This window comes from Ahaetulla prasina, chromosome 5, assembly GCF_028640845.1.
Source record: "Ahaetulla prasina isolate Xishuangbanna chromosome 5, ASM2864084v1, whole genome shotgun sequence".
Taxonomy (NCBI): Eukaryota; Metazoa; Chordata; class Lepidosauria; order Squamata; family Colubridae; genus Ahaetulla; species Ahaetulla prasina.
This window is the reverse complement of record NC_080543.1, coordinates 61,850,142-61,873,471: the sequence shown is the minus strand read 5'-3', so window position 1 is coordinate 61,873,471 and position 23,330 is coordinate 61,850,142. Positions and strand designations below refer to the sequence as shown.

Below are 23,330 nucleotides of genomic sequence, written 5' to 3'. Positions count from 1 at the left end.
AAAAAATTCTAGGTGGCGGCAAAGGCAAACCACTTCAATAATACAGCCAAAACTGCATGGATGCAGTCATCTGGAATCAAGCCAAATTTGGAAATGTCTATTCTTAATATAAAAGCATTTGCCACCCCACTTTTCTTGAAGATGTCTTGCTAATGATTTTTCATGGATACATATGTACAATGTAGTCTTCTTTAGTCTACCTAACAGCCAAGGCCACTAAATTCGTTTTTTTTTTCTAATCTTCTGTTGACATGTCTTGCTGTATGCATGATTGGCTTTGTTTGGCAATGACCATGGTAATGAATAGCAGGGCTGAGATCTGCCCATCTCCTATCAGCTGTTTATAGCTGTTGTGGACATGCCCTCCAGAAGTGTCTTCAATGTGACCTCCTTGGCCATTTTGATTTGTGCTGTTGGACTGACATGACACCAGGAGAGCAGTAGTATCCATGTTGTTAGAGCAAGTAAGAAACCAGAACCACTCCAAAGTGAACATATCCAAGAAGGATATCAAGTACCTTGATGAACGTATATTTTCTTTTATGTACACTGAGAGCATATGCACCAAGACAAATTCCTTGTGTGTCCAATCACACTTGGCCAATAAAAAAAAAAATCTTTTTTCTACATAGGTTGACAGGCAGGCAGGTGGATCTGTATTGATACTTAAGGGTTCAGATAGATGGCTATGCTTATTACATCACTCTAGTAATCCATGAAAACATGCCTCTTCTACCAGCCCAGTGGGGGAACTATTGGACAGAATTCCCTCCCCCCCATCACACACACACCTTGGGTAGGAAAATATATCAAGTTACACTTTAACTTGCCCCACAGTAAATTCATAGGAGAGTATAACTTTCTAGCCTTGTAACTGAACCAGAATGTTTGGCTGTAGGGACAGAGCAAATTATGCTGAGGCACTTTTTTGCTATCTTGAAGAATGGAAAACAGCAATTGACCAATTTCCTGAATGTACCTTAAACAGAGTCACTGCAAAGCATCTTATTGTTGGGAGAACTAGCCCAGCAGGGAATTCTGGGATTTGAAGTCTATACACTTTAAAGTTGCTAAATTGAGAAATGCTGCTCTAGTGGATGTTAGTCAGTCCCCCTACGGAGGTGTGATTCTGCTTCATGCCCTGTGCTGGACGTTAACAATATGGAAGAGAAATAAATAGAAATGCAGACTGGATTATCTGCCTTAGCCCAGTTCACTAGCAGTTCAGCTCTTGTCCACAAATGCCACACTCTTCTGTCAGTCCACGTTGTTCAACAGTATCGCTGAATCAAATAATAAGCAGTTGGAAACAGTGCATTTTTACAAAGAAATTTTATCTTTCTACAGATGTCCAATATTCACTTTTTAACAATCCACTTTCTGTACAACCCAGCCTATTTAGTCAAGAAATAATCTAGTTGTGAAAATGAAATGAAATATGCATTTAGATACTGGAAATATACAGATTTTCTGATTTATTTTCATCTGAATAGTCTATCTTAACTTTATTATTTGGGACGCAATTTAAAACTATTTAGAGGTTGTACATGGAAAGTGTTGGGATGTAATTTTTAAAATCCTAGTTAAATGAAAGCACAAAATTAAAACTAACTGGCTTGCCTCTCAGAATGCCGAGCACCCCATCTTTGGAGGTTTTCAAGAAAAGATTGAGTAGCCATTTGCCTGGAATAGACAAATGGGTAGAGAGGGGGTTGGACTAGAAGACCTCCGAGTCTTTTCCAGTCCTATGATTCTATGAATATTTCTATGGATTAGGGTGCCAGATTGCATCAAATTTCAGGAATCTTGAGTTAACAATATAGTTCCAATGAAGTGCACAGCTAGCTCTGTATATGCAATTGACAATGGATAAGGTGAGCTGGGTTTCTTGAGGAACAAGAACACCTTGTTCTCCTAAGAAAGCTACGTTACAAAGCTTAACTCAATAAATCCACTAACCACCCACCCAACCAGCCAACTGGTCACAGGAAGACAAAAAAGAAAATCCTCATACTTAAGTGCTTCCACTTACCTCAAGTAGCTCTTTGAATCTTCATTATTATTTTTATACCTACAACTTAATCCAGTATATCCAAGCCCCAAGCAGAACATTGAAAATGTAAAGTAAGAAGCGAGAAAGATTGCTATATTTAAATGATGATCAAAATGTAATAATCAAGACCAGAAAGAAAAAGGAAAAGAAAATTATGATATATTTTGTTTATTATTGCTCTCAAAGGGCTTGATAGTCAAATATACAGGCTATGTTCTATTAAACAAGAACAAAATAGTGGAAAGTATAAAATCTATTCTTACTGTTCCAATCCAAAGAAACTGATATTCTTTATGCCACACACTGCTATTTTAAGAAATATTCTTTCACATACACTCTGCTTATTTGTTATTTTGTTTGAAAGACAAACCAAAAAGATGAGCTATCATTGTGCAGTGTTGTACACTTTAGTTGTCAAAGTGGATGTGTTTTTCAAGACTTCAAACAAAATTTACTATGGTTTTAAAGCAAAGTATGATCAGTATGTTAGGATATGAAAACAAAACACAAGTGTGACATATGTTTGTCCTCCCCATAATAGGCATGCACTACCTTCCATCATCTGCCCTAAGCAGAAAGTGGACCCCTGCTTATTCTTCCTAGCAGCAATATTCTCAATGACCCTCCCTCTGATCCCACCCTTGTCCCATTTATTTCTGTCAAAATATCTGGTTTTTAATCTATCAGCACAGAACTCCAGCACAGCAACACAAAACATGAGGCCTTTCTACTTGTCTTTTGCTAAAGTGTTTTCAACATCTTTGCCAGAAAGCAATTCTATACCATCTGCCAAAGAGAAAAAACTTCCAACAAGCAAGATTTATTTATCAAAGCTTTAAAAAAAATCATTTGCCTAGTCAGAAAACAGAATAATTCTTAATGATTTAAAAACAAACATAAACAGAATTATTTATTGAGTGAATAATACATCATGTGTAGATTCTGCCCCTTTCCCGAAAATCACCTTCTTCAGCTTACAATGCAGTGAATCAAGAGTTCTCAGTCCTTAGAGACAAGGTGAATATGATTCTTTGTAGGAAGGATTACTGTTTATTCTGGGTCTGGTAGCGCAAAGGGGAATGATGCAGCAAAAAGTTATATTCTAAAGATGCATGTATTCATGCAGAAAATAAATGATTGTGCATCAAACTTTGCTGTAGTAGTTCCACTGCTAGAGATGAGTTACAAAGCTGCAAAATCAAAACACTATAAAAACGCTTAAAATGAGCTCTAAAAGACAGAGAACCTTAAGTGTGTTTTTAGTGTTTGAAGATAAAATATGACATATTTACCTTTGGCTATGAAAAAATAATTATTTAGTAGAATTATTCAAATAATATAAATCAGATAAGGGTCTAAGTTTATGAAGAATTTTAGTTATAAAGCTGAGTCAGATTCTGTATATATATATATGGATGGATGGAGCTGTTGTCAAATTTCTTTCCAGCACTGAAAACAAGGAACAACCATGGCCACATGCTAATAAATGAATACTTCCTTTCTAAGTATTTGCAAACATCAGTCAGCACAGCTATAGATTAAAGATATCTGCTTGCAGATTCTATGAGGTTTCTTCCTGGTGGTAAACTATTTACATTCAAAATCCATTAAAGAGCTGCCGTATAAGTCTAAATTTGGCTGGCATGCAGTCCACTTCAGCCTCATAGCTTTCTAAATGGAGGCACCGCCCATGCACTGGAATTGGATATGGATGCCACATAAAGCTATTTAGCTCCTCTATGTATATTTCCAAGCCAGAAGAGTAAAAAACCATTATTGTAACATTTGCATGGCAGAAAATTTGTAAAAAAAAAAGATATAACCATACCCCAACCTCCAATGTTTAGGTATTAAAGCAACTGTTGGTTTACATGGCAACATATATGGATAACCAGCCATCTTAGATCCTACCCCATCAACATGTTTACTTGGAAAATATCTCTTCTGATTGCAGCTTAAAATATTTTCAAGTAAGCATATATCAGGTTTGAGTCCTAGAGGTACCACCTTGTCCCCTAGTTCTCAATGCAAGATCTTTCCATACTGCCTTGCTGGTTTTTTTCATGTGTTTCATAACACACCATGCAGAAGAGTTTGAGCAGAAGAGACTTTTTGAAGAAACTCTCAAGACCCAGAGACTGAGCACTCCGAGATATGCGGATCTAAATTACTGGCTTGTCATGTAACTTTTTTTTTCAAAGAAAGGACAAAGCAAAGCAATATCTATATAAGCAATTTAGCCAAACAGGTTTCAGTTTTAATTAGGACAACACTGAGTAGAAAGATGTGCAAAAATGAAAGAGACTAGAATTGCATTAAGTTTTAGGAAGTTTTGGTTGAAAGTATGCATTTATCTGTTGGATGATGCTATCATCAAAATACCACTGTTTTTGTGGACGGTAATAATTATTAAAATAAAAATACCTTTAAAGTAAAATGCCTGGAAGAATGATGCAGCTTTTTTCCCCAAGTGAAATCTTCCACAAGAAACATTTGCAAATAAACTAGGCATTGTAGTTTGCTGTAGCAAGAAGAAACATTCCGTAATTTCTCTTGCAAAGCAGTGTGACACTCTTAAAAGATAAAGTTATCTGAAGATGCTTGTATTTCCCTCTCTTAATTCATCTTCCTATCTGCCATAAAAAAACAACAACAACCCATGAGGTTAGCCCAGATTTTTCTCAAAAACTACAAATACAAAGATCCTTGGTCAGGTAAGTAGTCAACTTTTTCCATGTCTCTTGAATCTTCCAAATTCTTCAGTCTTGGCTCAAGTATTGTTAGTTAGCAGTTAATAAGAAAAGAAGGTAAGTTTTCTAAGTTTCTTTCTTTCCAATGAAGTTAATTTGATACCACTGTCTTTTAAAGTCAAAATGCATTTGTAAAATTATTTCTTTTTCTTGAATTCTTGGTTGCCATAGCTGGAGCCCTTTTCTATTTCCGTTACTCCTATCAGTCTGCGGCCGCCAAAGGATACTTTATATAGGAGGGAAAAAAGATTGCATTATTCCAGGAGTAATTTCAACATTCAGTAGCAAAATTTATGTACATACAGATTCAAACACAATCCAAACACTCCAGATTGGTTAGTCTCTATGAGTTTTTTTAAAGTAACAAACTCTTACACCAAGATAAAATCTGTAATTTTACAAAAATGAATATATATATATATATATATATATATGCATTATTTAGCCATACATTCAACTTTTTGTAAAATGTATGATATTTCTACCAGGTATTAGGAAAAGGAAAAGCAATTCTACTGCCACGTTTTATCTGAGAACAACTCTTTAAAGGAAGAAAAATGGGTCAGTAAATCCCAAACTTCTACGATGGTTGAGATAGACCCTTGCTCAAAATTTGAGTCAGAATCAGTCCTATTAACTAAGGGGTCTCTTCCTAGATTCACTAGTACAGCTAAGCCCCTATAAACAAGCATCCAATGTTAAACTGAATATCAAAAGGTAGAGAGGTATTGCATTCCTCACTTGCAAGGAAGAACATCTTTGAATTTCTTAACGTGCATGAATGACTTGCAGCCAGATCAGTTTGTTGAGTGTCAGCTATGCTAAGGCAGGATAATTCAATAAGCTAAATGGTTTTCCAATTAGATCAGGCTTAAATGAGTACTTGTTAGGTATCAAACTGAGACTCTGCATAAATCACAGACCTCAGCCATTTGGTTCTAAATTTAGTTCCTGGCTAGCCTTGGCTCCTAGAAAAGATTCAGCTGGTTTTAACTGTTTATTTCAGAAAAAAAAATGAAACCTCAAACACAATCATGTAAAGTTGTTAAGAGATTTTATGTACCATATTTTTTGGACTATAAGACGCACTGGTGTATAAGATGCACTAAGAGTTCAAAGAGGTAAGTAAGAAAAAAAAGGTTTTGCCCTCCCTGGCCCCCAGGAGCACTCTGCAGGCCTCCCAAACCCTCTGTGCACCCTGTTTTTGTGAAAAACAGGCCCATTTTTCGCAAAAATGGGATGAGCAGGACAGGGCTTTGGGAGGCCAAAAATGGCTGTATTCAGTGTATAAGTCGCACCAACATTTCCACCCTCTTTCGGGGGGGAAGGTGTGTCTTATATTCCAAAAAATATGGTATCGATATTCTAGAATTTAAATTTTAGATTTCTTCCTCCCTCTTTTGGCATTGCCACCAAATACTTGGTGGTTCACTTGTGGGCCAGAACTTTTCCAATGTAATACAAAACTGATAAAAGGCTTATACCATTGTATCTTGCACCATATTTTCTGCAACTTCACAGAATGATAGAATACAGGTAGCCCTCAATTTATCACTATTTGTTTAGCAATAGTTCGAAGTTATGATAGCCTTGGAGTGACTTATGAGCCATCCTCAAAGTTATGATTGTGACATCCCCCTTATGGTTGTATGACTGCAATTTGAGTGTTTAGCAACCTGGTTGCATTTACAACGGTTGCGGCATCTGATGGACACACGGTCATGATTTGCAGCCTTTCCAACTGGCTTATAACAAGCAAAGTCAACTGGGAATGTCAGATTCCCTTAATGACTGCAATAAAAATGGTACTAAAACCGAGTTGGTGTCACATGAAGACCCACTTTACAATTGCACCTACTTATGACTGAAATTACAGCCCCAACTGTGGCTATAAGTCAAGGACTATCTGTATGTACAATCTTATATTTGAATTAAGATACATGCAAAGTAGAGACTCAACAGGACCAAGCAACTGAAACTGGAAAAAAGGAAAAAATCCTACCATCTTTGATATATATCTACACATAGGTTAAAGATGCTACTTTTGCATCTTTTGATATCATTAACAGAAATAAATCTCTTGGATTTCTCCTTTCTCTTGCTAAAGTCATCTCATCTGTCAAATTCTATAATTAGCACACTTTTGCTTTCTTTTATTTTTTTCAGGAAAAATATAAAAGAAACTTGCACTAATAATAATTTGTAGTAGTTCTAGGATAGCCAGCCAGAGAATAAAAGTAAAATGGACAAAATAGATACAAAAGCAATTTCAGTTCTAATGAATGGGGTTGTAAAAAATTCTAAACGCTAGTAATGCAATATACAAAATACTACATTACAGTGAATTTCATCTCTTAAAATTGTGAGAGAAAGGGGCTCAGCACAAAATTTGAACATTTGCTCTGAAATTAGCCTAAAAGATTAAAAAATATATTACAAATGATTAGCTAATTTTTTTGTTAAAGTGCCAGTTCAAAATAGAAATAATCTCATCAGGTACTATTTATTTGAACTGATTTAAAATAATCTTAAAACTGTTGAATTCCATGGAATCCACTCTTGATTAACCCAAGGTTTCTTCTTTTCAACAGCATATCCTGGACTATCCATTTATTATTTACACTCTAGTAAAATCTACCCCAAATCATCCAGAAAACTGAAATTTGGTTCCTACATATTTTATGTTTTTGAGACTGATGTGTAATGTCACTTCATGGGGTGAAAGGAGTCAGGGCAGGGGTGTCAAACTCAGTTTCATTGAGCACATTATGGTTGCCCACAAAGGGCCAGTTGCATGTAAGACTATCATGACTCACAGCGGCCAGGTGGGCGTGACTGGGTAGGCATGGCTGGGTGGTCACAGCTGGGTCGCTGTGACTAGGTGGGCTTGGCTGGGTGGGTGTGGCTGGCTGACTCGGGCCAGAACAAGTCACACCGGCTAACTCGATGTAGGGACAATTCAGTGTCCCACAAGCTCCTCACCTCCCCAAACTGCTGGCAGCCAATCGTGTGTGTGTCCGCACGCACGCACACATACACACAACACATTACAAGTTTGGGGACTTTTATCCACAGAGGAAGGGCAGGGGCCTTCTCCCCAAGGCCAGGCATGATTGGCAATTTGCAAGCTCAGATGTGGATAAAAGTCTCCAATCCTGGAATGGTGTGGTGTGTGTGGAGGGGTGCATGTGTGTACACAGCACGCCAAAGGAGACATTCATCTCCCAATCCCAGATATCATTGGCATTTCCGTGTCCGGTGCCCCCTCCCAGCAAAGCAGGAGGAAGCCGCCGCCGCTGGGTGTGGAAGCAGAGAGGACAAAGTTTGCAGGAAGTAGTTTCCTCCGAGTCCAATTTCTGGCTTGACAGATCTTGGGAGAGTAAAGAGGATGAGGCAGGGGAACAGCACTCCCCGGTCCTGTAAAAGGGAGGCTGGCCCTTCTCGAAAGGGGAATCCCCATTTCCAATCACGCATGGTAAGAATGCTGGCTTGTTGGGGCAGCCTTCCCTCACGCAGCTCCCCTGCTACCGCCTCCTCTTCTCCAGAGATCTGTCAAGGCAGAAGCTGGACTCAGAGGAAACTGCTTTCTGCAAACTTTCTCCTCTGCGTTTCCACACGCAACAGCGTCTTCCTCTGCCTCCTCTTCCACCCACCCACCCACCCCTTCATACATCTATCATGTATCCACTCTCCTTCCTTCTTTCCTTCCTTCCTTCCTCCTCCCCCGCATCCAGGAAGGGACGAGGGGAGAGGGAAAGGATGGCAGTGCAGCCGGTGGTCGTGGCTTTCCCATGTGGGGGCAGGGAGTGGAAAGGGAAGTGTTTGTGGGCTCCTGGGCCAGTGGGCAAGGCCAGGAGGCAAGTGGCCCATGGAGGTGGCAGAGGCATTGGTGTCAAGTGCTCACACTGCTCTACTACAGTTGGAACACGGTCAGCCTGCAGGGCAAGAAGGTGCTCATCACAGATCAACTGTGAACCAGCCCCTGTGTACTCACTACCTCCTGTGCAGACACCCGGGGGGGGGAGTGCCCAGCTCAGCTGGGTCAGGGCCAGGGCCCCTCGCCATCTCCAGGGTGGCCCCATGGGCCAGATCTAACAACATTATGGCGTGGATCTGGCTTGTGGGCCTTGAGTTTGACATGTCTGCATTAGGAAGTAGCTTTTAACATTGATGTTCAGAATAAATTTGAACTATATATTGCATGCGAATTTGACATAAGAAATAAAAGGTAAAATAAGGAATAAAGTAGTCAGTTACAGATATAACTGCTGTGCTCTAATGAAAAGCTTCCTTCAACAGATATCTCAAGATAATTTGCAATTAAAATCCCCAGGATTTTAAGCCAGAATACTATGGCTATGCCGCTGGAATGTATAAAGGTAGCTGGGCAAATATTATTCAATACCGTAAACTCCATTCTTCCCCATCCTGTCACTGAGCTGACTGTACAAGTAACTTTTAAAGGAATTGGCCACTTGATAAAATGCAGACAATTGGCTCCATGAACATTTCCAATTCAGTTTTTATAATCTACTCTAGCCAACTCTATTACCTGCCCCAACAAAGCAGAGGAATGCAAGAATCAGAAGAGGGGATCCACTTGCAAAAATTCCAAAGCCAAATTTGAAAAGAGGAGAGAGAAGAACAGCAGCCCAGAAGAGAAAGTTGAGGAGTGTCCATGGTCTTCTGGGAGGTTTAAATTGTTGCCCAGGAAATAAGCCTTCTTGATTATACTTCTCTTGTAAGGCATCCTTGAGGAGAGAAAGAAGTTTTGTTTAATGTTCTAATTACTTATGCTTTCGTCTATATATCTGTATATTGGTAAATGTTGTTGAAAGAATGGCAAGGACAGTTCCCCAAAAAGGAGAGCAAGTGAAGACAAAACATCTCTCTCTCTCTTTCTGTCCCAAAGGTGCTTTTTCAAAAGGCAACTGGACTTTCTTTGTTTTGGCTTGAAGAGGTTTCGTTTCTCATCCAAGAAGCTTCTTCAGTTCTGACTTCAAGACTTAAAACTGAAGATAAACTGTCCCAAATTAGATACAGATTCAGATACTGAAGCATCAAAAAATAAGAGAAGAAAAAGGTGCAATTCCAGCTTTTAAAATTTATTTTAAAGCTAACAGTAGTCATTGGGGAAAATCAGGTTAGGAGCATCGTTCTAAGGAAATACATAGATATGATAGCAGGACAATTTTATTAACTCTAATAACTTCAAAAATAATCATGTAAGATCTTTATTACAGAGCTCTCCCATTGCACTTAAAAGAGAAAAAAAATGCTTGGATACTGTTCATTCTAAAATAATTGTTCTATTAGCACATAGTTCTGCAAGTTTTTAAATGCAAAAAACTCATTTATGCAAACAACCCATAAGCCATGGTGGCACAGTGGTTAGAATACAGTACTGCAGGCTACTTCTGCTGATTGCTGGCTAACAGCAGTATGGAAATTCAATTCTCACAGGCTCAAGACTCCACTTCCATCCTTCGGGTTTGGTAAAATGAGGACCCAGATTTTTGGGGGCTGACTCTGTAAACCGCTTAGAGAGGGCTGTAAGCACTGTGAAGCAGTATATAAGTCTAAGTGCTATTGCTATTGTTATTTACCTTTTCCTGATAAAGTGTATGAAGCCACTTTGCTGCTTCTTTTTCATCCAAAGGGATATCTTCTAAAGGAAACCTCCTAGGTTATAAAAAAAAGGTTCAATAATTTTTTTTTATTAGAGTGACAATAATTATAATATGAAAATATCTTCAGAATTAAAAGATGTTAACATTGTTCTCTCCTTACCAGACCTCTATGTTCTATAAAAATAAATTTTATGAATGTACCCTTGCATTGTAAATAGGTAGAACATGTTACATATGAAAAATGTAGCAGTAATTCAATATAGCCATCATTTAGATTGCACTTAAGAGTATATATTACCTTTTTTTCTCAGTCTTAGGAGTATCTTCAAAATAAAAAAAAATGTTTTTGCAAATGGGCAAAATGTCATTCTTATACTCTTGAACAATAACTGTAAAATCTGAAACAATGGCTTAATCTCAGAAATTCTCATTTCGAAAATTAAAACTGGTGAATTATATTTATTGAATTGATGAAGTAATGTTTTGTATCTCCTATGCTAGAGGTGTCAAACTCATGGCCTATGGGCCGGATGCATCACATGCTGGCCCCGCCTGGTTTAGCAAAGGGGAAAAAGTCCCGATACGTCACGTGACACTGCCGTGACAATGCAAGTTTTGACACCCCTGTCCTATGCCAAGAACCAATCTCCTCTGATTTTAGTGAAAATCTAACATCAAAAGATGAAATGCCATGGCTACAAGACTGAGCTCTAAGCATCGTTGAAATCTTGACTTTACCATGAATTCTTGCACAAGCGAAGCATCAAATAAGAGCAATTTGCATAACGAAGAACCCGAACAATGAAATAATCTGGGATACCACCCTCCCAAACCTGTTTAGGTGAACTTCCAATCATTGCATGTGGTCTTGTGCTTGAAATGCTCCTGGCAGAGTGGCCCTATGGAGTGAAACTGAGTTACCATTTTGCTAAATTTTCTGCACAGCCTATGTAAGATTTTATGTATCAAATTAACCTTACAAAAATTTACTTAGGCTGCAACCCTATGCATACTTACCTGGGAATAAAACCCTCTGAACATACATAGGATTGCACTGTTTATTCATAGTTATGTAGAAGGTTGCCGAAAGGTTGTACAAGTCTGAGCATAGCCATCCATTGAATATTTTGCTTGTAGAATATCCACACTGAACCTAAATGGCTACAAAAGTGGCGTACACCTGTAACCTTCAGTATGATATATGGCTACACTATTAGTTTTCCCTTGTTGGACAATACTGATTCTACTCCTACTCTCTGCATAGAACTCTCTAAATTATCTGTCAGTGTGTAAACTGTACGGTCACATCTTGCAATAAATTTGCCACTAGAGGGAGCCGATAGCAAAGATCATATAAGGAACAATTTTCTTATCTGAAGCCAATCCTGGACATGGAAAAAAGTATTTGCCTCATGCAGAAATGTGAAATGTGTTTTCTGTCAAATGTATTGCATTGATTTAAATTCCTCCAATCTATGGCAGCACAGGCAACATCTGCTAGATCGGTGATGGTGAACCTATGGCACACATGCCAGAGGTGGCACGCAGAGCCCTCTCTGTGGGCACGTGCGCACGTCACCAGCTGGTCTTCGCAGGCACCAGAGTGCTGGAAAGTAGCCTGAAAAATGGCCCAAAACAGGCCATTTTGGGGGCCATTTTTCTGGCCATTTTCCCAGCCGTTTTTGGGCCATGAATGGCCAGAAAAACAGCCAGAAAATGCCCCCCAAAACGGCCTGAAAACAGACCGAAAAACAGCCCCAAAAGTGGCTGGGAAAATGGCCTGAAAACAGCCCAAAAATGGCCTGAAAACACCTGAAAAACAGCTTGCAAACAGTCGGGAAAACAGCCTGACAAATGTCCTGAAAAACAGCCAAAAAACAGGCACGTTGGTTTTCGTGTTTCTGGTGCTTCAGAGTGTACACATGCACGCGCATGCATGCACGTTCTGGTTTGGACACTTGGTGCCGAAAAGGTTTGCCATCACTGTGTATCTCATTCAAATGAATTCAAAGACTTAACTTACTGCTTTCTTAAAAATAGAAAGAAAGAATGGAGGCTGAGTATGGTTGCAAAGGAGTGTACTCTACAGATTGGGAACAGCACCAGAAAAGGCCTCTTCCATTTTTCCAAGATGTTTATTTTATATGACATATTTTTGAAGTTTTGAAAGTTGTTTATCTAGGGACCATAATCAGTTTTCATACTAAACCTGAAGTCAAGTGAAACAACAGAGTGTAAATTACATTTTAAAGAAATTGACTATCTTAGATCCATATATTTGCTTCTATGGAGTAATAGTCACAGTAAAACAAGTCTCTTCCAAACGAAGTCTGAAAAGCTAAAGGTGGGAAAGTATAGAGGTGTGGGCGGCCATTTTATTGCAAAAATTGGACACAGTGACAGCTCTCAGTTGCAAACCATGCTCACACACTCACCTGACACACATATCTGCTTCATATTTCTTTCCATAAAGAATTCCTAATAAGGATGGGTTTTTGTTTTCTCTGAAGTTTAATGTTACATCATACACTGCTGAAACTAACACAAGAAAGGTAACATTATTGTCTCAATATTCAAATAGTTGGAATTCAACAGTTATTAATTATATTAAAAGGCACACAAATATTTATATTAGGACTATTATATCTATATCTCAGAATAATGGCTGCAAGTGGCAGCAAAGAGTTTTAGTGGTCACGCAGATTTTTGCAATCCAGCTATGGTAGCTCTAGAATTACACCCATGGGTATATCTGAATATGGAAGCCCACCATTCTCTAAATGTAGCGTGGACTGATTGTGTCAGACAGATTATGCAAATCTTGATGGTGCAATCATTTCAACAAAAGGTTAGTGTTATGGTTATAGAGTCCAGGATATATACAACGTAATAACTTATTTGTTCCTGTTCTTTTACTAGGTTCGGATAATATCAAACTCATATCTGTATACAACAAAAGGACTGAAAGCCATGGTATGAAGGTAATTTCAAACTTTTATTTGGATACAGACTATAGAGTAATCCTTGATTTATGACCATTTGTCCAGTGACCAAAATTACAACAGCATTGACGAATATTGGTTATTATTGTTGGCCCTCAGAGTTCCAGCCCGACATAATATGTCCATGATGATGTCCTTATAACCCCATGGTGACATGATTATGGGCATCTGGCAACTAGTTTGCACTTACAACAGGTTGCAGTGCTCCATGACCACATGATTGCCATTTGCAACCTTCCTTGCTGGCTTCCTCAGAAAGTCAATAGGAAAGTCGGCAGGGAGTGCTGCAAGTTGCTGAGGTAAGTCTCCCCTACCTGTGCATCAACTATGTGTGTGTATGTGTACAGTCAATAATTAGTCCATAAAATCCACTACATACATAAAACAAACTGTGATTAATTAGGTAAGCATATCAATCAAACTGAAGCATATCTTACATAATATTTGATAGAATTTGGCCAGAATCACTTGAGTCCAAAAGCAAAAGTTGTAAATAAAAATGATTTAAATGACCAAGAAATTTAATTAAATGTGAAGTTAACAACTCATGGTCGATATTGGCATAAATAAAACTGAATAGTAAGATGTATGTGGTGGTTTCAATGGGGCCAACAGAGCCACTTCTTAAAGATTTAGCAGCACCTCACTGGTTAAAGGCCCTCCTAAGTTTGGGGATGGTAATTTGATTTGAATATGTAGCAGGTCTGAAAGGGAAGTAAAGCCTATTTAAAAATAAAGTCTTTTGGGAGATACATCAAATGTCATTTAAAATCAATGTCTTGAAGAATGTTGAATACCTTCTGTTGTATGTTTATGCTTTAGCAAGAAAGGAAACCATAGAGATTGGTAGGGCCATAGGGCCGTGGTAGCTCAGGCTGTAAGGATCCTGTTATTAAAACACAGTAGCCTGCAATTACTGCAGGTTCAAGCCCGGCCCAAGGTTGACTCAGCCTTCCATCCTTTATAAGGTAGGTAAAATGAGGATCCAGATTGTTGGGGGGGCAATAAGTTGACTTTGTAAATATACAAATAGAATGAGACTATTGCCTTATACACTGTAAGCCGCCCTGAGTCTTCGGAGAAGGGTGGGATATAAATGTAAATAAATAAATAAAAAAGATTCCAGTTTCTCATGTATTGCTTTGGCCTCAAATAATACCAAATCAGAAAGCACTTAGGTGGGTGTTAGGAAGAAAAATACTTTAATACAATATGTTGAAATATGTATTCAAATATTGCATTCGGACTTACTAATGTCAACCTGTCTTTACTTTTTAATGTGAAAGACTAATATAAAATAATAAAATTGGTTCTCTATCAGAGAAAAGAAATGGAGTGAATTTCTAAACCCATTTAGCTTCACGATCTACTGTGTTCCCTTAATGCGGCTGGCTGGAAGAATGTAGTTAAACATTTAACCCTGTATTTAGTAGTATTTAGCCAGCCTTATTTCCTATTTAACACCTTTTCCTATATGGTATAACATGAACTTATATCTCACATGTGTGCTGCGAGTGCAAATTAGGCAATGTTTGAACACCAGCCAGCTTAGAAAACTAGCTTAGAAACGTAAAATGCCAAGTAGAATTATTAATTTCTCTGAATTAAAAAATAAAAGTAGTTGAAGTATTGAGATTTATTTATATTATCAGTTCACCATTTAAATACTAAACATTGTATCAATACAGATACTACATGATGAAAAATTTAATGACTATCACAACAATTATGCTAAGAAACATAATACGCATATTCACAAACAGTATAAGTGAGGCCAAGGTACCTGTTCCCCTGAGACATTGGACAGCAGTTGTAAAACCTTTGGTTCTGGGCAACAAGTGATATTTGAGTTTAGGCAATCCTTTGGATTCAGCCACTTCCATACTGATACGATGCTTAGTTTCTGTAAATCGAGTTCCTTCACAGTATAATAGAAACTGTAGCACAGAAGGGGGGTGGGTGGAGAAATCTTGCATTACAGTACTGTTAAATTGTTTTAAGAAAGTTTTAGGGCATGAAGACAACTAAAATAAATATGGGTTTAAATCTGGGTCCAAAGTCTTTTGCCTTAGAATAAAGATTAGAGAACATTAATAGCCTATAGCCTTTTGCCCTGAAAACTTCTCCTTGAAAAAAAAACATTCTGCTGCAAATATCTCTGCAGATTAAAGTTTCTCAATTTTGACAACTTCCAAGATGTGTGGACTTCATCTTCCAGAAATTCCCAGCCAGCATAGGGAAGTCTGGTTAATTCAAGCCCACATACCTTAAAATTGCTACAATTGAGGAACACTGCTGCAGATAATGAAGGCTTCTCAACATTCTTATTTCATCTCCAGAGCTCCCCTTATTTCTAAAAATCTACCTTCATTAAACTATCACTCCCCAAACCAGCAGCAATGTAGCAGCAGTTTGTCCCAAACATACATTTTGGAATCAGAACACAAACTTGCTCACTGCAGTGTTCTTTCAAAGCCAACAATCGCTGCAATAATATTTTATTCCTCAAAATCACTATATTATTCCTAAATTAGTGCTACCATCACTGGGCTGTGTTGCAACAGTTCAAATAGAGAATTGCACGATAGCAAAGTTTTGTGCTATGGTTGTGTGATTTTTCCAACCATATGTAAAATATATGTCCCAGCTCCTGTTGTTGAGTTATGTGTTCTGAAGCAGGGTTCTGCTTGGGTTGCCTTGAAGCCAGAAGTCTTCCTGTGAATAGGATCTCCATTTAGACAGGGGCCCCAAATAGCACAAAAAATTATCTGTATTAAAAGAAAGGACAATGCAAGCTTGAACCTCTGATTCAACTTCTGATTCTGACATGGTTTGGCCAAAGACGGCCGCATTGCTCTTTTTAGAGTGCTTTTATTGTACTCTAAAAGTGCACTTATTGTACCAACAAGTGATAGCTTGCTTCAGTTATGACTGATCTGCATATAAGTTACATCTGTCTGTAAATGACTAAAGTCTGAATATAATGATATATCCTGTAAAAGCTATGGATTTAACTTAATAATATTATATATCTATGTATGATGGGAAAAACAGATTGTGTACTGTATATGACCAATGTTACATCTTATGAAAACACAGTACACATATCTATACAAATCAGTATTTTTCACCATCCTGTTAAAAGAGTTGATGTGCAGAATTTCACTTACCCACATATACTCGGGATAATCGGCTAGACGTTTCAGCCCTTCCATAACAGTGTCTCTATCTTCTTCCCATTTTCTTTTGCAAAAAACGATCTCTAAGAAGTACCATGTCCAGCCAATTATGGGCACAAACAATAGTTCTTTCTTTGCAAGAACTTTTGAACTCTAAAATACACACAAACATTGTTTGTTCATCTGAAATATATCATTGGCAAATTCAACTGCTTTCAAACGTGTTCTGAAATAGCCTAAATAATTTCTCTAAAATTATCTATTTCCTGTCCAAAAGCCTGTGGTGTAGGTCAGGTTGAGCTAAGGTTGGGCACTCCCAAGAGTGCCCAACAAATGCATAACAATGCTGACTTGGAAATTGTGCCTCCCTAACTAAACTGCATTGGCTCTCTTAGATTCAATTTATTTTAATTTAATTCAATAAGTTAGCACAAAATAAATACATCTAGTCTAAGAGCTTCCTACTCTTGGATTTGAAAAGGAAAAACACAAAATGTCAAATTCCCCAATTCCAAAGAACAAAACCATATGTTAAGGCTACTCACCCCTAACACACCAAACCGTTCTGTCATGGTCCAGCCACACAGAAAATCTATTTCAAAGTTGTGGTTGAGAATGATGATGACGTGTTCTTTTCCAAACTTATCAATCGTGGCCTGGTCTGTGAATAAAGTGCATTCCGTTCCAGACCACCATTCCAGCAACATCACTAACTCTAGATCACGGGAGGAAAAAAAAATAAAGAATATTAGGTGTGACAAAGCCTATATTCCAACTTGATCTTTGCTTGGTTAGTAGATATTAATTCTACAATTACATTACTTACAGAGTACAGAAGAAAGCAATATGTAGTCTCCAAATCCTGATTTATCATTATGCAGATGCACGCGCATATTTTAAAACAGCAATTTTTTAAAGTTCAGCAATACTTGGAAATTTTAATTGAATAAAACTGACCAAGGTTTCCAATACACTTTAGTCCTAAATAAGAGCATCATTTTTATTAATAGGAAGAATATTGTTTTTCAAAAGCTGCCAACTTGCCAGTATTAAACAGAGTTAAATCCATTCTGGTTTTTGCATAGGACTATACCTTTATTCTATCCTTCCCTCTTTTCATTTTGCAGCAAAATTTTATTCTCTTGACATTTCTTTCTTTTTTTTAACCATCTTTTATTAATTTTAAAACAAACAAAAAGATAAAAACGTAAATAAAACAATACAAAATTTCAAAAATACAAAAAAAGATTTTTTTTGTGCTGAACTGTGACCATTTACACTACATATCACTACAAAGTTTTTATATTCTATACATTTTACTTCATCAAATTTTTACTATGTCTGAGTCTGTTTTATTCTTCTGTTTTCAATCCATTTGTACCATTTCTCCCATGATACATAATACTCCGTCATTCCTTTCAATTCCAATGATAGTTTATCCATTTCAGCGCAGTCAAAAAAAATTTTAATTATTAAGTCCTCGGAAGGCGTCTTTGCGTTCTTCCAACACTGTGCAAAGGCCACTCTTACTGCGGTTGTTATATGTATAATCATATGTCGTTTTCTTGTCGTAAATTTTTCTCATTATCCCCAGAAGGAATAATTCCGGTGTATATTCCAGTTGAACACCGTTATTTCCTGTAACCAATTTTTTCCCCCAATATTTTTTCGATTGTGAACACAGCCACCATGAATGATAGAAGTACCCTGCTTCTGTACGCATTTCCAACAATTTGGGGTTAAATTTGGATATATTTTTGCCAGTCTTGAGGGAGCCATATGCCAGCGGTAGAACATTTTGTATTGATTTTCTTTATATTTTGCCAATCTTGTTATTTTATAATTTCTGTTCCAAATTGTTTCCCAATCCTCTAAATCAATGTTGTGCCCTACGTTTTTTGCCCACGCTATCATCACTCCCTTCACTATTTCTTCTGATTTGTCAAATTCCAAAAAATATTTATACAATTTAGTTATTAATTTTTCCTCTGGGCCAATCAATAATTTGTTTAAGTGTTGTGGAACCAGTTCAGTTCCATATACCTATTTATCTTTTAAATACCGCGATATTTTTGTAGGTAAGGCCACCAATCAATGTTAATTCCTTGTTTCTCCAAGTCTTGTCTATTTTTTAAGTTTCCTTGGGCATCCAAAATTTCATAATATTTGACCATTTTGTTTATATATCCATGGCATTTGGGTGTATCATTGCCTCCATTGTCGACACCCACCCAAGCATTTTCATATAGTATTTTTTCTTAGTCTCTTGCCGTATGTCTCTTTCTTAGTCTCTTGCCTCTTAATGTTAACATTAAGGCCTCTTGTATTTTATGATGAAAAAAATATGAATGGGTTTTATTTTCTTTGTCCCATAGAAAGTTATGCTTCCCTTTTTGTAAATCATGCCCTTCTAATATGAGTAATTTTTTATTTCTTAAGTTTATCCACTCCTTAATCCAGGTTAAAACTGCTGCTTTGTAGTAGAGCTGCCAAACCCTAGACCACCTCTGCTTCTACTATCTTGAAGGTCTGTTAATTTTATTCATGCTTTTCTGTCAGCCCATATAAATTTTGTTGTAATTTGGTTTAATTCTATTAAAAAATTCTTATCTAATTTTATAAATATGGTCTAGAAGAGATATAATAATTTTGGTAAGACATTCATTTTAATGGTTGCAATTCGGCCTAATATCGATAATTTATTTTATTTTATTTATTTATTATTTAAATTTGTATACCGCCCTTCTCCCGAAGGACTCAGGGCGGTTCACAGCCAGATAAAATAGACAATAATATTACAATATAAATACTATTAAAATACAATTAAAAAACTTATTCAATTGGCCGAAATTAAAATTTAGAATAAATAATAAAAAACCCATTAAAAAACCCACAAATTTAAAAACTAATCCAGTCCTGCGCAGATAAATAAGTGCGTTTTAAGCTCGCGACGGAAGGTTCGGAGGTGCATTCCATCTTTCTAAATCCAATTTTATTTGCTGTATTACGTAATTATCTTCTTTTACTGAAGAGCATTTCGCTGTCAACCATATTCCTAAATATTTAGTTTTCTTTACACTTTGTAATCCCAATTTTTCTTCTAATTCTCTTTCCTGTGGTCTTGTCATATTTTTAACTATCATTTTTGTTTTTGTCTTATTAATTTTAAGGACCGATATTTCTCCATATTTTTCTATCTCCCTTATTAAAATAGGTCCTGTCTCTTTTGGTTCCTCAATAAAAAACACCAGGTCGTCAGTGAATGCCTTTAATTTTTATTCTTCTCTCTTAATTTTGGTTCCCTTAATCTCTGTGTTTGCTCTAATTTTTTTCAATAATGATTCTAATGTCAAGATAAAAAGCAGAGGTGATAATGGTCATCCTTGGCGAACTCTTTTCTTTATCACAAATGATTTTGTGATTTCCCAGATAATCATGATATTTGCTTTTTGGGTGGAGTAAATTGTTTCAATCATCCGTTCAAATTTATTGCTCAATTTCATTTCTTTAATTTGTTTTATCATATATTTCCAACTTAAATTATCAAAGGCTTTCTGTGCATCCAGAAAAACAAGAGTTACTTGTTTCTCTGGATGCACCTCATGGTATTCTAATATATTCAAAACTGTCCTTGTATTGTCTTTAATTTGCCTCAGTGGGAGAAAGCCATTTTGATCGGATAATTCCATTTAATATTTTTTCATCCTTCCTGCCATGATGGTCATAAAAATCTTGTAGTCGGTATTCAAAAGAGAAATTGGTCTATAGTTTTGAATCTGATTCAGCTCGGTATCTTCTTTCATTATGACTGTAATATAAGCTTCTCTCCATGAGCATTTTTGCTTCCAACAATACCTCGTTATATAGATCCAAGAGTATCGGTTCCAATATTTCCCCCATTTTTTTGTAGAATTCACCTGGAAGACCATTGGGTCCTGGAGTTTTATTGTTTTTTTGTCTCTGTATCACTTCCTTCAATTCTTCCAAAGAAATCTCTCTATTTAAACTCATCCTTCCCTCTTCCTCTAACCAGGGCATACTTTCCTCTTGTAAATAACCAGTTATCTTTTCCATCTCCACTACCTCTTGATTGTACAAATTTTCAAAATATTCTAATGTGATTCTTTTAATTTCTTCATTATTTTGTAGGTTACCCACTTCATCTTTTAATTGGTAAATTATCCTATTTTCTCTTTCTTTTTTTAATTTATATGCTAGCCACCTCCCCGGTTTATTTGCATTCTCAAACTTATATTGTTTTGCATATTTAATATTTTTAATATGTTTTTTGTTTCTTCAATTAAATTTAATTTATGTTTAACTGATGTTAATTCTTCCTTAATTTGGAGATCACCTGGGTTTAGTTGAAATTTGTTTTCTAAGTACTCTAGTTCTTTCAATAATGTATCCTGCTGTTGCTTTTTTTCTTTGTTCCTCATTGATGTATATGCTAATGTTATTCCTCTCGTAAATGCCTTTAATGTATCCCATAGGTTTTGCAATGATGTATTGTGTCTTTTATTTACATCTAGGAACAAAATCAACTCTTTTTCTATCTTCTCTAAATATTCCTTTTCCTGTAGTATTTGCGTGTTTAGAGTCCATCTCCTAGGTTCCCTTTTTTGGCCTTTCCAGGTTATTTTCAGGGGATTATGATCCACCCAATCATTGGGGAGTATATTCTATATTTTCAATTTCTTTAATTATTTCTTTATTTGCCCATGCCATGTCAATTCTTAAAAATGAATCTTGTGGGTTAGAATAGAAGGTGAATTTTTTCCCCCTGGGGTTTAATAGTCTTCATAAATCCTTCAGATTCAATTCTTCAGCCATATTAAAAAAAAGTTTTCGGTAATACATTCTTTTTTTGTTTTTTTGTTAAAAATATAATCATTTTTTATCTCTATTATTCCATTATAATCACCCACTATACATACATTTTGGTAATCCGCCTCAATAATCTTATCATGCATTTTCCTATAAAATTCTTTCTATTTTTTGTTGGGAGTGTATAAGTTAATTAATAACATTTTGGTTTCCCCTTTTATCATTTCTATCAAAGTACTCTTCCTTTAGGATCCTCATAGATTGTTTTAGCTGTTATTTCTTTTCTGATATATACCCCTACCCAGTGGTGGGATTCAGCCAGTTCGCACTTATTCGGGAGAACCGTGTGTTAACTTTTTAAGCAGTTCAGAGAACCGGTTGTTGGAAGAAATCTTACTTTGTTTTTTTCCCACTTTACAGGGCTAATCCTGTAAGGAAGGCAACATTCTGGTGGTATTTCTAGCCTAATCTTTATTGCCTTGCTTACAGAAACTGCCTCTCCGGTTAACCCTTATTACATTGTAACAGCTAAGGCGAAGCACCCAGCGACGTGAGTGAGGTTGAGTTGGCCACACCCACACAGTCACATGACCACTGAGCCACACCTACCCAGCTGGTCATTAGGGCAGAGAACCGTTGTTAAAGTAGTTGAATCCCACCACTGCCCCTATCCCTCTTTGCCTTTTTTCTGATAATGCTGCAAACAGGTTTCCCAATTTGTTGTATTCCAGGTATTTTCTATCTTGTTTTCTAATATGTGCCTCTTGGAGACACATGTCTCCAAGAGGCACATGTAGATATTATATCTACATTCTGCTTTGCTAATTTTGAAAATATATTTTCCTTTTTATCTGGTCATTCAGCCCATTTACATTTATTGATAGTAATTGGGTTCTTTTCTCTATTTTTTTTAATTATCTGCCGGTTTCTGATTCCTGGTTGCTCTAGTGGTTCTTTGTGGTTTATTCTTACTTTCCTTTCCTTCATCTCGATTTTTCGTTGTCACCTTAATTCCCGCTTCCACTTCCTCACTTCCAGATTCTTGTATTTGTTCTTCTGTGCTAGCTGTCTCCAATTGCTCTCTACTGCTTGCTCTTTCCTCCACTCCTGTCAATTGGTCAAATATTTTTTGAGCTTTATCTAAATTGTCAATTTTAATTTTTTTACCTTGCCAAGTTATTATCATTCCTTCTGGATAGGAATTTGTTTTAGTGTAATGATTTCTGTCCCTCTATAGAATATTGGTTCCTCTCTTGTAATTTTATATACATCATTGCGAATTTTTTTACGTGTAAATCTAATATGCACTTCTTTTGGGAGATGATGATGTCTTGCATAGTTAGTTTGAACTCGATATATTTCATTGAGCTCATTCTTAATTTCTCTTTTATCTCTCTGTAAGACTTTGGCAATCATTTCCATCATTATCTCCCTAAGTTCTCTTCTTTTTTAATTTATATGCTAGCCACCTCCCGGTTTATTTGCATTCTCAAACTTATATTGTTTTGCATATTTAATATTTTTTAATATGTTTTTTGTTTCTTCAATTAAATTTAATTTATGTTTAACTGATGTTAATTCTTCCTTAATTTGGAGATCACCTGGGTTTAGTTGAAATTTGTTTTCTAAGTACTCTAGTTCTTTCAATAATGTATCCTGCTGTTGCTTTTTTTCTTTGTTCCTCATTGATGTATATGCTAATGTTATTCCTCTCGTAAATGCCTTTAATGTATCCCATAGGTTTTGCAATGATGTATTGTGTCTTTTATTTACATCTAGGAACAAAATCAACTCTTTTTCTATCTTCTCTAAATATTCCTTTTCCTGTAGTATTTGCGTGTTTAGAGTCCATCTCCTAGGTTCCCTTTTTTGGCCTTTCCAGGTTATTT

General features: G+C 36.6%; 1 protein-coding gene across 4 annotated transcripts in view; it reads right to left on the bottom strand.

The window, feature by feature from the left end:
* Window positions 1–2,205: 2,205 nt before the first annotated feature.
* Window positions 2,206–23,330, bottom strand: part of AGPAT3 (1-acylglycerol-3-phosphate O-acyltransferase 3) — a 93,358-nt gene continuing 72,233 nt past the window's right edge. For 3 of the 4 annotated variants that reach the window (XM_058186674.1, XM_058186675.1, XM_058186676.1), the window contains exons 3-9: window positions 17,160–17,329; window positions 16,606–16,767; window positions 15,219–15,372; window positions 12,869–12,971; window positions 10,410–10,485; window positions 9,356–9,554; window positions 2,206–5,029 (exon numbers count right to left, since the gene is read on the bottom strand). In XM_058186674.1, coding sequence (XP_058042657.1) covers window positions 4,941–5,029; window positions 9,356–9,554; window positions 10,410–10,485; window positions 12,869–12,971; window positions 15,219–15,372; window positions 16,606–16,767; window positions 17,160–17,329 — 953 coding nt within the window. In that variant the 3' untranslated portion in view covers window positions 2,206–4,940. The remainder of the gene's footprint in view (window positions 5,030–9,355; window positions 9,555–10,409; window positions 10,486–12,868; window positions 12,972–15,218; window positions 15,373–16,605; window positions 16,768–17,159; window positions 17,330–23,330) is intronic. The other variant, XM_058186677.1, reaches the window with a different exon arrangement.